Source organism: Chamaea fasciata, unplaced genomic scaffold (genome assembly GCF_029207755.1).
Source record: "Chamaea fasciata isolate MVZ Bird 193981 ecotype frontalis unplaced genomic scaffold, bChaFas1.0.hap1 SCAF_659, whole genome shotgun sequence".
Lineage (NCBI taxonomy): Eukaryota > Metazoa > Chordata > Aves > Passeriformes > Sylviidae > Chamaea > Chamaea fasciata.
Window position 1 is genome coordinate 41,664 of NW_027094744.1, and position 14,891 is coordinate 56,554.

At 42.9% G+C, this 14,891-nt stretch overlaps 1 protein-coding gene across 1 annotated transcript in view; it reads right to left on the bottom strand.

Moving 5' to 3' along the window:
* LOC136305778 (adhesion G-protein coupled receptor V1-like) overlaps positions 1–12,199 on the bottom strand; it is a 43,882-nt gene extending 31,683 nt beyond the window's left edge. Inside the window, exons 1-2 of the mRNA XM_066209093.1 lie at positions 12,160–12,199; positions 11,937–12,058 (exon numbers count right to left, since the gene is read on the bottom strand). Of these exons, the coding sequence (XP_066065190.1) occupies positions 11,937–12,058; positions 12,160–12,199 (162 nt within the window). The remainder of the gene's footprint in view (positions 1–11,936; positions 12,059–12,159) is intronic.
* Between the last annotated feature and the right edge of the window lie 2,692 nt (positions 12,200–14,891).

Here is a 14,891-nt window from a genome sequence, read left to right on the forward strand (position 1 = left end):
ATATGTACTAGTAAAGAACTGCTATTCTTATTTCCCAAATCTTTGCCTAAGAGCCTCTGATTGCAAATTTATAACTGGGAAAAAAAAAAAGGGGAGGGGGGCGTGTTTTACACTTTCCATTCCAAAGGAAACTCCAGCTTTTACCTGGCAGATACCTGTCTTCCCAAACCAAGACAGATTTTGGCGCCCAGTGTGGGGCTTGAGGGCACTGAGAAAAGAAAGGGGAAGAGAAATCGCGGTTCTGAACTAACCTAGTACTTTCTTTTGTGTGTGTTGGATATAAAAACCTCATTAGGCTGCATCATGTGGTCTAACTTACCCTGTTAGATGGCATGTGGTTGTGGCTGCACTCCTTCCATTTGCAGGCCCTTATCTAAACATGGGCCCTATACCTAAGGCTATGGTGGCTGTGATCCAGTTTGTTTTATGGGTAGATAAGGTGAGTCATCCATGGATTTTTAACTCCCTCTGGAAGGCAGGCACATGGATACATGGCTATCACACATTAAGTGTATGTTTTTGGGGTTACTTTCAGAATGGTACTTTCTGTGAGGAAATGACAGCAGGGGAAGTTTTCTCCCAGCCCTTCAACCAGTTCTTTGTGCCTACCCCACCAGCTTTTGAAGGGTTTAAGTTCTCTCTAGATACTACCCAAGTGTTGCTAATACAAGTGTTGCTAATAGTCATAGCCTATTCAATAGTTTTCAGAGATAAGGTGAGGCGGACTTGGATCACTGCACAGACACCTACTCCAGAGACTAGGGATACTGCCATGCAGTCTGACCCTGTCCCACAGACTGGAAATACTGTCATGGCATCTGACACTGCCCCACAGCCCACCTCAGAAATGAACCACCCGGATTGGGTGGGGATTCTGGTGAAGGAGATACGTGAGATGGACTGGGTGCTGAAGGAATACACTTCCCCAGCTGGTAGAAAACCCTCCCCCCACCCTGTAAAGGGAGAGTCTGATGGTGCAGCAATAGAACCCACAGACGTTACAACCGTCCAGATTCCAGCTGAACCACAGGGGCAGCCACAGCCAGCAGCAGTCGCCCCAGTGGAAACAAGGAAGTCTAAGATGAAATCAGAGCCCCCAGGTAATAAGGATAAGAAAGGAGGGCCCTCACAACCCACAGGGGAAACAGAGGTTGAGATCATCACTGAGTCCCTGTCGTATGAAAGTCTCCGTAACCTACACAAAGATATTGTACGACGGGGACGTGAGGCTTATACAGCCTGGCTGCTTCAGGTCTGGGACCTTATGGGTACAGGTGTACGACTGGATGGTAGTGAGGCAAGGAATTTGGGACCCTTGACCCAGGACTCAGGCATAAATCAGGTATTTGTAAGAGAGCCAGGCCCCCTTTACATCTGGGGGTGGCTTTTAATGAGTATAAGGGAGAGGTTTGTCCACAGAGACAAACACCCACAGCACTGTCGTAACACAGTCTGGAAGACCCTTGAAGAGGGGATCCAAATGCTGAGAGAAGTGGCAGTATTAGAGGTACTCCTTGGGAGGAGCGGACAGCACGATAATGACCCTGACAAGGTTAGATGCACAGGGCACATGTTGTGGATGCTAGCAACTCACGGACCGTGTGACTATGCCGTATTCATTGCCACAATCAAACATGATGCCAACCGAGAGACAGTGGGTTCTGTAGCCAACAAGCTCAGGAGTTATGAAAGTATGATCAGTGGCCCAATGCAGGCTCATGTCTCTGCCGTGGTGAAGGAACTCAAAAAGGAAATAAAGGAGGTGAGAGAGGAGATGAGGAGGAACCATTCCCATGTGGCACTGGTGCGAGACACAGGCCCTAGAGCCCAACGTCCCCCAGCTAGAGAGAGAGAGTACCCCCCACGAGCTGAACTGTGGTCCTTCCCATGCAACCATGGGGAAGACATGGGAAGGTGGGATGGGAAGCCCACTTCGGTCCTGGCAGCAAGGGTGTGTGAGCTCAAGGAGAGAAACACTCACCGAGGGGTTTCCACTAAAATGAAAGTAGCCTCAGCCTCCCATGACCGAGCCACCAGGTATTATAGAAGTGAGGACGAAATGTTGGATCCCCTTGAAGGAACCTCTAATATGTATGTCGAAGAAGGGAATAATAACCAGTGCTAGAGGGGCCCTGCCTCTAGCCAGGAAGAGGCACGGGAAAACCGGGTCTTTTGGACTGTGTGGCTTCGATGGCCTGGCACATCAGAGCCACAGAAATATGAAGCTTTGGTAGATACTGGGTCACAGTGTACTCTACTGCCATCGGGCCATGTGGGGGCAGAACCGATTTCCATTGCCAGGGTGACGGGGGGATCACAGGAATTGACTTTGTTGGAAGCTGAGGTGAGCCTGACTGGGAAGGAGTGGCAGAAACATCTGATTGCGACTGGCCCTGAGGCCCCCTGTATTCTGGGCATAGACTTCCTCAGGAATGGCTATTACAAAGACCCGAAGGGACTCAGATGGGCATTTGGCTTAGCTGCTGTGGAGGCAGAGGGCATTAAGCAGTTGAACACCTTGCCAGGACTATCAGAGAACCCATCTGCAGTGAGACTCCTGAAGGTAGAAAAACAACGAGGACCTGTTGCCACTTCGACAGTGCACCGCCGGCAGTATCGGAAAAATCGGGACGCCGTGATCCCCATCCACAAGATGATCCGTGAGCTGGAGAGCCAAGGGGTGGTCAGCAAAACCCACTCACCCTTCAACAGCCCCATCTGGCCTGTGCACAAGTCTGAAACAGAATGGAGACTGACTGTGAACTATCGTGCATTGAATGAAGTGACTCTACCACTGAGCGCTGCTGTGCCGGACATGCTGGAACTCCAGTACGAGCTGGAGTCCAAAGAAGCGAGGTGGTACACCACTACGGACATTGTTAATGCATTTTACTCCATTCCTCTGCCTGCAGAATTCAGGCCTCAATTTGCTTTCACCTGGAGGGGAGTGCAGTACACCTGGAACCGGCTGCCCCAGAGGTGAAAACACAGCCCCACCATCTGCCATGGGCTGATCCAGGCTGCACTGGAGAAGGGTGAGGGTCCAGAACATCAACAGTACATTGATGACATCATTGTGTGGGGGAAGACTGCAGCTGAAGTGTTCAAGAAAGGAGAGAAGATCATCCAGATTCTGCTGAAAGTCGGCTTTGCCATCAAGAAGAGCAAAGTCAAGGGACCTGCCAGAGAGATCCAGTTCCTGGGAGTAAAGTGGCAGGATGGACAGCGGCAGATCCCCACTGAGGTCATTGTTAAGATCACAGCAGTGTCTCCACTGACCAGCGAAAAAGAAACACAAGCTTTTCTAGGTGCCATAGGTCTTTGGAGAATGCACATTCCGGAATACAGCCAGATTGTGAGCCCTCTCTACCTGGTTACCCGCAAGAAGAACACTGGGGCCCTGTGTTCAGGGGCAACAAGCCTTTGCCCAGATCAAGCAGGAGATTGCTCATGCAGTAGCCCTTGGCCCAGTCAGGACGGGACCAGATGTGAAGAATGTGCTTTACTCCGCAGCTGGAAACAATGGTTTTTCCTGGAGCCTTTGGCAGAAAGTGCCTGGGGAGACCCGAGGCCAACCACTGGAATTCTGGAGTTGAAGTTACAGAGGATCTGAAGCCAACTACACTCCCACAGAGAAGGAGATCTTGGCTGCCTATGAAGGAGTTCAAGTCACCTCAGAAGTGACTGGCACAGAAGCACAACTCCTCTTGGCACCCTGACTACCAGTGCTGGGGTGGATGTTTAAAGGAAAGGCTCCCTCCACCCACCATGCCACCGACGCCACATGGAGCAAATGGACTGCCCTCATCACACAGCACGCCTGTATTAGAAATCCAAATCACCCTGGGATTTTGGAGATAATTACAAACTGGCCAGAAGGAGAAAACTTTGGTCTCACGGACGAAGAGGAGCAGGAACAAGTGACACGGGCCGAAAAAGCTCCTCCGTACAACCAACTGACAGCAGAAGAAACACACTACGCTTTTTTCACTGACGGTTCCTGTCGCATCGTGGGAATGAACCATAAGTGGAAAGCAGCCGTCTGGAGCCCCACACAACAGGTCGCACAAGCCACTGAAGGAGAAGGGGGATCAAGCTCCTCAAAGCTGTTCAATTAGCCCTTGACATTGCTGAAAGAGAGACGTGGCCAAAGCTCTACCTCTACACTGATTCGTGGACGGTAGCCAATGCTCTGTGGGGTTGGCTGGAAAGGTGGAAAAAAGCCAACTGGCAGCGTAGGGGACAACCAATCTGGGCTGCTGATGAATGGAAAGATATTGCCACTTGCGTAGAGAAGCTGCCTGTGAAAGTCCGCCATGTAGATGCCCATGTCCTCAAGAGTCGGGCTAATGAGGAACACCGAAACAACAAGCAGGTAGATCAGGCTGCCAAGATAGAAGTGTCAAAGATAGATTTAAATTGGCAACACAAGGGAGAGTTGTTCCTAACTCGATGGGCCCGTGATGCCTCGGGTCATCAGGGCAGAGATGCCACCTATAAGTGGGCCCGAGACCGAGGAGTGGATTTAACCATGGACAGTATTTCTCAGGTTATCTATGACTGTGAGACATGTGCTGCAAACAAGCAAGCCAAGCGGGTGAAGCCCTTATGGTATGGTGGGCGGTGGTCCAAATATAAATATGGGGAAGCCTGGCAGATTGACTACATCACCCTTCCCCAAACCCGCCAGGGCAAGCGCTATGTGCTAACCATAGTGGAAGCCACCACTAAATAGTTAGAGACCTACCCTGTGCCTCATGCTACTGCCCGGAACACCATCCTAGGCCTGGAAAAACAAGTCCTGTGGAGACATGGCACCCCTGAGACAATCGAGTCAGACAATGTGACCCATTTCAAGAATAGTCTTATAAGCACCTGGGCTAGAGAACATGGCATAGTACCATATGTTGTAGCATATTCCTTATCATGCACCAGTGGCCGGGAAAGTTGAACAGTGCAATGGCCTGCTTAAAACTACCTTGAAGGCACTGGGTGGGGGAACCTTCAAGAAGTGGGATATTAATTTAGCAAAGGCCACCTGGTTGGTGAACACTCGAGGTTCCACCAACTGAGCAGGTCCTGCCCAATCTGAGCCCTTGCAAACGACAGAGGGAGATAAAGTTCCAGAGGTACACATGAGAGGTATGCTGGGAAAAACTGTTTGGATTAATCCTGCCTCCAGCAAAGACAATCCCATCCGTGGGGTTGTCTTCGCTCAGGGACCAGGTTGCACCTGGTGGGTGATGCAAAAGGATGGAGAGACCCGATGCATACCTCAAGGAGACCTTGTTTTGGGGTGAACTACCCATGACAATGTGGCTGCATCCATATTTGCATGTAAATATATGTATGTGTATATATATATATATATATATATATATATAAATGGTTTAAACTCAATGTAATATGCTGGTATGGGAAAAAAATTCGGGGTGGATTATGTTGGGGATTAGGTTTGTTCCTTCTTTCTGTAAAGAATTTTTTCCCCATAAGTTACCAAGGAGACCAAGTGTTGGATACTTGAGAGTACTTAACCGAAACAAAGAGGTGGACAAAGTTGGAAGGGGGAGATAATGCAGGTAAAAGACAGAGCTTGAGGCAGCTGCGGGCGGTTCTTTTTTTCGGCATTCGGGGAGAGAGAACGGCTGGGCGGTTGCTGGCTAGAAGAGTTTCACTGTGGCCAAAGGGATCCAGTCCTGGGAAATCTACTATCACCGGTTCGGCCTGAATCCTGAGTTTTCTCTGCCATCCGCGGGAGCTGGTCCAGGCCCTGCCTCGCCTTCGGCTTCTTCGGCGCTGCTCCTCTTGCTACAGTGTGACCCTGCACCCCCCGTGCTGCCGGGACATCCTGCCCCTGCCTGCCAAGACACTCTGCCATCCCAGCTACCAGCCCGCGACTTCCCACTGTTTCAGCTTGGTGCTCTGAGGATCCTGCAGGGACACCGAGACCAAACTGCCCTGGGTTTTGTGAAACAAAGCCCTCAAGGTTCTTGGTACTGTTTTCTTTTGTTATTAATGCTGTAGTTGTTCATTTTTAGTTTGTTTGTTTGTTTGCTTTGTAATACATACTAGTAAAGAACTGCTATTCTTATTTCCCAAATCTTTGCCTAAGAGCCTTGATTGTAAATTTATAACTGGGAAAGAAGGCGGGGGGGGGGGGGGGGTAGTTTTACACTCTCCATTCCAAAGGAAACTCGTGCTTTTACCTGGCAGATACCTGTCTTCCCAAAACCAAGAGAGTATTATTTAAACACATTATGAACACAGCTCTAAAAACAAACTACTCTTCTAACATCAATTTCTCATGTATATTTAAAAGATATTCAGTTCTATCCTAACAATGCTTCCTATGTTTACTTGACACAACACACTTTTTTTTCTTTGTTTTGTCTTCAGCTACACAGCTATAGCCCGATTTCGGGTTCACTATGTATGGACTTGAACAGCTAAATGGAATCTTTTACCATCATTCCATATGTAATTACAGAAAAGTGTGCTGTTAAAGTATGTTTCAGGTGATAACTAGAAACAGAGAGGACGCTTCTTTAAAAAAGAAGTTGTGAAGAGAAAAAGGGATATAAAATTGTTGTTAATTAATGGTGTAATCAAGTCTCATGGACAGCTTTGTATGTTTGCACAGCTCTTATAATGCATAGCAATGGTACTGTCCATTCAAGATTACAACCCAGAAGTTCCGCTGATGTCAAAAAGTGTGAAGTCTCAGAAGTGATATGCTTTCTTTATTTGCTTTATTTTTACTTTTAAAAATGCACATAGTGAACAACTTCCAAGGTTAAGTGAATAGCTTTAAGTATACTATTGCTTTTCCTTTCAGGTAAGAATCCAAGCTACCAGAAACAGCTTTATAGAATAGATGTCAAAGTGCAGATGTGAATTGCTTTGAATGTGTATTTTATTTTGTGTCTGGGGTAGCATTTGAATTCTTTGGCCTATGTTTAACTTTGTTAGGTTTGTGCACTCAGCTGACAGATTTGGTTGGACTGTATCTACTTGAACAAGCATATGTTTTTTTCTAGATATCCCTGACATAAATTGTAGTTCATCTTATCTTGGCACTACTATGAGGCCTTCATTGCCTTTTGTTGGGCTTATTTGCAGTCTAGAATCACCTTTTGCAAAATCTGTAGGGAGACTTTTACAGCCTGCCACATTTACTTGCATCTCATGTCTATCTAGTACTGGGTTTTGTTTGGTTTTGTGTGGCTGTGAGAGTCTGAAACACTGCATGGAATCTTCTAGCCTACCTCTGATTTATGAGAGTAGAAGCTTTCAGAAGATGACATAAGACACAGGAAGTGAGCCTAGTTATAGCGGTGGACCTCTCTGTGTCCCCATGCCACATCCCAGAGTTGAATAGTATGTTCTACGAAAAAATACATATTTCATTTGAGACTGATACTGGCATGAGCTTTATAAACTCTGTATTTTTGTTTATATTCTTTCCTGCATAATTTAATGCAGAATTTACAGAACAGTGTATCTTTACTGCTTTTTCACTGTCACAATATGTAGCATTTTTTAAACCTTATTTTTCCTTCCAAAACAGTGTAATTCTGATTTCTCTTAATATTTTTTCTATTGTTTCATTATAATACTTGGGGTTTTTTTTGCCAACATACCTGCTAGTTTTCTTTGATATCTTATCTCCTTTTCTACTCAAGCTAGCCTTTCCTCCTCAAGATAACCTTTCCTCCCATTCTGGCTTGTCACAGCAATTTTAATTATTTTAATTAATTTGTTTAATCAATGAAGTTTGGTTAATCTCATCTTCTCCAGTCATTGTCAGATTTGGATGTGCACCTGTTCACATGTTTTCTGTATGGCCAAATATCTTGTGAAAGGCTTTTCAGATATTTGTGCCTGAACATCTGAATCGTCTTTTATTGCAATCTACTAAAATAAATTGACTTTTAGAACTTTTTGTGAAATTTGTCTCTAAACTGAGACATTGTGTTAGGCAAGTCAGCCCATTTGCTGAGTTTGGAAAACCACCAGTCAACTCTTCCAGATTTTTCCTGGGTTTCTTGGGAAGAAGTATTTTGCATTTAACACTGATGCTTATTGCATGGGCATGAGTTTTCCAGCATGATCAAACACAGAACAGGCAGACATTTAACCCTTATCTGCATCATCCAAAACAAACATGAGGATTTTTTGAATGCTGTCATTAATAATGGGTTACCTACCAGTGCCATTTATTTTTTATCCTGATATTCCTGAAAAATAGATGTTTTAAATTGTTGATGGGTAGTATCACAGTATTTCACAAGAGTAACATTTAGGTTCAAAATTACTTATTGAAAATTTGAATTTAATTATTGCTGAGAGAGGAGAGTGGTGGGGCTTATTGCAAGGAAACTGACTGGGTAGCTGTGGCATACCTAATACCTTGCAGTTTACAGTGCAGATACAACTTATGTTGTAGAGGATGGAGGTGCAATAGTGCAGTGGAAATATAGCCAAAGAAATATCTAAATTATACTAAGAAAGTCAGCTGCAGAGAACAGCCTAGGAAGAGGCCTGAAGCCTCATTTTGACCCCTTAGCAAACAATGGGAAGAGATCTACCCACTGACCTTAACTTTGGATCCACTGAATGCAAATATGCCTTTGTTGACATCAGCTACGCAAAACAGAAACACTGCCCTAACTGCATGAAAAACACGGTGATCATTTAGATGGGTATAGTGCATGCAAAAGAGCTTGTGAAATTCCAAATATTTGAGAGAAGTACTCAAAATAGCAGCTTGTTCTATCATTCCTGACCCCAGAAAAATGCGTATCTTGTGAATTAATCCACAATGACAATCATCAGTTAAGAAAAGAAGTAAATGTTTTTTCTGTTTCACAAGGGAAAAGATGAAGATCCAAGGCTTATTCCGCAAGAGCAATAGAGTACATTTCTGCATCACAGATGCTGTCTGGGTAGGACACTAAGTTGCATACTGCTAAGCAGTTCAAAATACCAGATATCCTAAACACACTTCTTTCTCTTCTATGGTTTTCTAAATGTACTTTTTATTTTGTAAATAAAAAAGCCCTCCCATTTGCATGTTTACTCCTGAAGTTACAGAGAAAGGGCTGCCTTGCCTCTGATGGGAACTGTTTCCTGCAGGAAGTGCTTGGAAACAATTTGTGCTGAGTGGATGACTTTTCAAGCAAGTGCATTTCCTGGGAAATGCATGTCATAAGGCTAAACAAACACAATGGATAATATTCAGTATTCTTTCAATCTCATGCGTTGAATCCATTTGGATATCCAACACATTTTAATGGATCACGTTTTGTTTCTTTACACAGTCCATAGCTCCGGAGCAGCAGGGAACCAGGCCTCTGCTTCTTGCAAACTATTTCATCTCCTCTTTTCTGTTGTGAAAAAATCTCTTAATGAAAAATGAATTGCTTTCTGGCTGAAACAGGGCTTGTTGTATGACAGAAATGCTCAGCAATAAATGGTAAACCCACCTTTTTATTGCAGAAAAACAGCTTTGTTTTAACAAGCATCAATTCTGAGAGCTGACAAAGACATGAGAATAAGATGCCAACAGAATGCATGACAAAGACAGCTAGTTTCTACTGTTATCATTATGAAAATGTGTTAGCCACTATCAAGTCCCATTTCCTTTCCCAATCACAAAGAGATGGGCTGAGATAAAATCTTCAAAGGACACTGGACATGACTGTCCACAAGCTGGATAAATGTGACTCTGCATTGCCTGTGGGTCAGAATGACTCTCAGCAGGAAGCGTGTACTCCCAAAGACCAGCCCCTTATCTGTGGGAACACGGTCTAAAAATCCTGTCTGAAGTTACACCTGCCTACAGCAAAACCATCATTTTTCTTCAGAATTTGTAATACATAATTTTGTTCTACAGAAAGGTTTTGCATATTGTTTTTTTTTTTTCGAAGTTAGTTAATCTGATTATTTGATGAAAATCATAGATTAAAGAAATTTACAGACTTTTCACTTTGTTCCTTCCCTGTTTTTCATTTCATGCTACGTGTCTGGTCACCTAAACTACACGTTAGTTTTACCATTCCTAGACTAGATAAACCCTAACTTTAAAAGAGGAGAATAGTCTGTATGGGATGGTTATTTAAACTGTGGGGACATTCCAGGAAATATTTTTAAAACTTGCTTTATCATGGAGATTTACAAAGCACTGAAAACAATCATCTACAAAACCAAATGAATTTAAAAACTGTAGTACTGTGAAAGAGCTACTCTATTTTTTTACTTTCTCCCAGGGTATGCAACATCAAAAAGCTCTTTGCCTTTTAAGTATACAGTAGTTTTATACTTTAAAAAGCAGTTAGTTAATAGTTATAAAATGTAGTGAATACTGTAATATTTTACATGACAAAAATCCAGCAAAGGATAAAAATCCACTTTTAAGCATGGAGTATAAGTTTTAAAGCTCTTCATAGCTGAAAAAAAGTTTTTATTTACTACTGTTTGAGTTGGAGCTCCAGACATGCATGTCTTAATTTAGGATAATAAGCAGGAAGAGACAGTGCATTTGAAATGTTTTCGTCTCCTTTGAATAAAAAAAAAAAAATAGTTTATATTTCAGTTTTTACTGATTCTCTAGGGCTAGAAATAACAAAAGTAACAGGTTTCTCTTCCTGATGTGGAAGATCAATACTAATGTAATGTGAACAGAGATGCTGCATTAACTTCTGCAGGCCCGTTGACATTTACAGTTATTCCCCAGATATTAGCAATTACCATTAAGGCAAGAAGCCAAAAAAGACCATGTCTGTTGGTGAAGCAGAGCCAATACATGCCAATATATATATAAAATAATTAAATGACAATCTATACAGAAAAATCAAGTATATTACAGGGAGAAAAAAAGTATATTTTTTCCCTCAATTAAAAAACATTTCAGAGATGTAACTTTGAAAGTACTTTATTACTGTCAAAGGAAATGCCCAAATTTTGAATATAAAATAAATCCATTTTGTGAAAATATGCCTTTTTAATTAATCAATTTTTATTTGATGGGGTACAACGATATTTAATACTGGGAAACAAAAGGTGTCACATAGATTTCTGTTCTAGAAATATAAGAAAGGCTTACTGGAGTCCAGAAGAACTTGTCCTCCAAAGATTCTGATATATAATTTTAAATCTTCTGCTAATTTCACTGTTTTGAGAGATCAGAGGTATCTTCCCATCTGTGATATAATAACCTTTATTCTATAAATAATTCTGGAATATGCAATAGTGTGTCAAATGCAATGCAATGCACTAGAGAAACCCAGTGGAAACACTTATATGGGTAAAAGTTTGGAAAGAGCTATTACTTTTTATTATTAATGATGAATTAATCTTTAATTGTTTCCTTTTTAAATAAAAGTTATTTGCTTTACCAATATACATGCCACATGAAAAAAGCTAAGCCTCAAGGCTCACTACTTACAATGGAAAAAATATCAGTCTTAGGGCTATAGAATTTAAAATATTTGTGTGGTGGTTCTTCTTACTATTATTGTTATTGTTATTGTTGCTGTTGCTGTTGCTGCTATTATTGCTATTATTATTATTATTAACAACATACACAGAAAATTTAAATACTCAGTGATTTTGCAAAGGCTGCAGATATTTCAGTTTTACTGGTATAATTATCTTAGTAACACTTTACATACAGAAGCAAGCAGTTTTCTTTCTGAGTGTATTAGCCATGAAATGAAATCTCTACAGTTAGAGTGTTATTGTTTAAAAACAATGCATCCCTTGCTTTATTATGCATTCCATATATCAGTTTGAGAAATCAACAGAAAACACACTTCCACACTGTGACCGTGAGTTACCGAATGTTGTTCAGCTGGTGAAGCCAAAACGACAAACATAAGTGGAAAAGACACCCCCAGGTCAGTGAGAAGACCAAAATACCAGATGCTGGCTCTTACCTGCAGGCTGTTAAAGATGATGAAGAAGACTAACATCCAGAGGTGTCGGTAAGCCATGTGCAGTCCTCCCCACAGCCAGGTGATGGAAATCAGGGCAAAGAGATACAAGACCAAGGGGATCTCTGCAAACCACAAACACAGCATTTCAGCTCTTGCACCCTCAGAAAAAACACTTTTTAAAGCATTACTGACACAGGACCTGGTTTTGCTGTCTGTGGCTAACCTTGGAGCTTGTTCTCCAGTGGTGGGCAGCCCTTCTCCATCTCCAGTTGGATGGAGATCCCAGGGCTTTTATGACCCTGCCCTGGGATCAGAAGACTAGCAGAAGGACACTGTCAGGGATCTGGGAGGTATGAGGGGCAGAAGAAGCACAGACAAGCTCAGCAAACCAAGTGGTGGGAAGAGCACAGACTAAGTAAAAAAATATGCTGAAATTTGGAGAAGAACGGAAGAACTCATGGCAAGCTCTAGAAACTGTGAGAGAAAATGGATTTCTAAGAATTTAGAGGAAAGGGAAAAGAAGGAAAGTATTATGGTGTGTTGGTTTTGCATGGCTTTTTTGCTGAGGCTTTTTTGCATTTTTTGGTGAGGAGGGAAGAAGCCAGCCAGCCACAGAGTGATTTTTCCTGTGGAAGGTGCTAGAAGCTTTGTCCATGCCTGGCAAAGCCAATCGCAGCCTGGCTCTGAAAGTAAACCTGCGGCCAAGCCAATTAAAGTAGTTGGTAATGCCTCTGTGATAACATATTTAAGGAGGGAAAAAATGCATGCAATTCTTCTTTCTTTCAGGGCAGCCGCTGGACCATGGGGCCAGGGCTATCTCAGCACGATACACAGAGAACTGTGCTTGCTTGGCCTCTTTTAATTCACTGTGCTGAGGGCAGAAGGGCAGGGGCAGCAGCAGCAGCTTCTTCTTTTCAGTGCCCCACGTGAAGAGAGGCCCTGAATAGAGCCGGCACTGCGGCAGCCGGCAGGGACCACGTGGCCAACAGTGAGGGGCATGGTGAACCATTTCCCGGTGCAAACAGGATCAGGACCAACCTTTCAGCACTGCTAAGAACTTCTCAATTGATGGAACGTGAGAATAAACAAACCTACAGGCTCCAATTCTCTCCTGAATCAGAGAAAAGGAAAAGGTGAAGACATGTGAGGAGAACAACGTGGCGGCACCAAGGTTGGTGGAAGGAGGAAGGGGCAGGAGGTGCTCCAGGCGTTGGAGCTGAGGTTTTTCTACAAGCCAGGATGAGGACTGTAATCCAACAAACTGTTGCCCTGTAATTCATGAAGTGCATGGGGGGATGCAGAGGTCCACTCACAGCCCATGAGAAAAGGTGTTCACGTTGGAGCACCTGGATGCTGAAAAGCTGTACTCTAGAGGGAAACTCAAAAAGAGAGAGAAGACCCTTGCTTCCAGAGATAGAGGATCTTTGCTTCCAAACTAGAACAGCTCATCCTTAAAAGACTACACCCCATGAACTATGACCCATGCAAAGAGTTGTGGGAAGACTGCTTTGTCTGTGGGAGAAAGGTAGGTGGGACTGCTACTCATGAAAATTAGAACCATTTTAGAGAAGTTACAGAGAACTGTTCCCTGTGAGAAAGACACCACAATATAACAGAAGAGATTCCTCTCCCTAAGCAAACTGAAGCAGGATTTTTAGAAGTAACAAACTGGCTATAACCACCTTGTTTTGTTTCCCTGCACTGTCGGTGGGAGGGAAGGAAGGGCTTGGGGCGAGGAAGAGAAGGCGTTCTAAATGTTTATTTTAGTTCTCATTATCCTCTTTTAACTATGTTTTTTTTTTTCTTTATGTCTTTTAAGTTTTGAGCCTGTTTTGCCCTTAGAATGTTTTCTCCTAATCCTTATCTCACCTCATGAGCTTTTTAGATTTTTTTCTTTTTCCCTCCTCTGCTCAACTATAGCAGAGAAGAATGACTGAATGGTTTTTCATGAGTGCCTGGCTTCTACTCAGTGTCAAATGATGACATATGGATACATAAACGATCCCAACTCTGGTCACTTATAGGGTTGTAGGAAATTATAAGAACAGCTTATTCTTTGATTTGTTGTTATTTTTCCCTTCAAGTAAAACGTAAGGCATCTCACCCCATAAAACTTGGAGAGACAACCTTCTCTCAGCCCAGGAGACCCCAAAGATAGACTTTGAACCAGTTAATTTCATTCACCTTCAAAAATATGTGCAGCATCTGTCTTTAAGGATGCACACATAAATCTCCATTTTATATTCCTGACTGAATTTACAGCATAAAAGATTTAGGGAATGCTGGCAGGAAGATGTCTGCCTGGACAAACTTTGCAATTAGGAAAACAAAAGTTAGTTTCCACCCACACAGTTTCTCCTCCTGACAAGTTCCAGCCCCTGTGTTACCATGTTTGCAACAGAATTCAAAGTCCATGTTTGCCAGGTGAGCACACCTCAGGGGCAGAGGTGCTTGGCCAGGCATTGACCCTCTCCACATCAGTTATGCAGCATCAGCAAAGAGTGGGGATGTGTTTTTGACAAGCTTTGTTCCAGAAACAGCAGTTTGGGAGCCCTTTAGCCATTTTGTTTAATACTGTACAAATAGCAAGGGCCTTCTGAGTGTAGGCAGTACCCCAAGTCATAGAGACATAACATTTTAACAAGAAAAAGCTGCTTTTTGCCACATACTGTGTATTGGTACAGTTTATGGTTCAGTTTTATTCTTCATTGGTAACAATTGCCTGCCTCATTCTCAGTATTACAAAGAGCTAATACAGAATTGAAACTTTGGCAGCATTTAAAGACTTGGATGTTCGAGTTCTGTAGACCCATTTGTTGAATTTTGATCCAACAAAAGCTCAAAAATTAAAGCAAACATATCAGAAAATAAGCAACAAATTCATTTAAGTTTGTAAAATCAGAATTGCACAAAGTGTTAATAAATAGGCTTGACATGGACCAAAATAGTCTAATT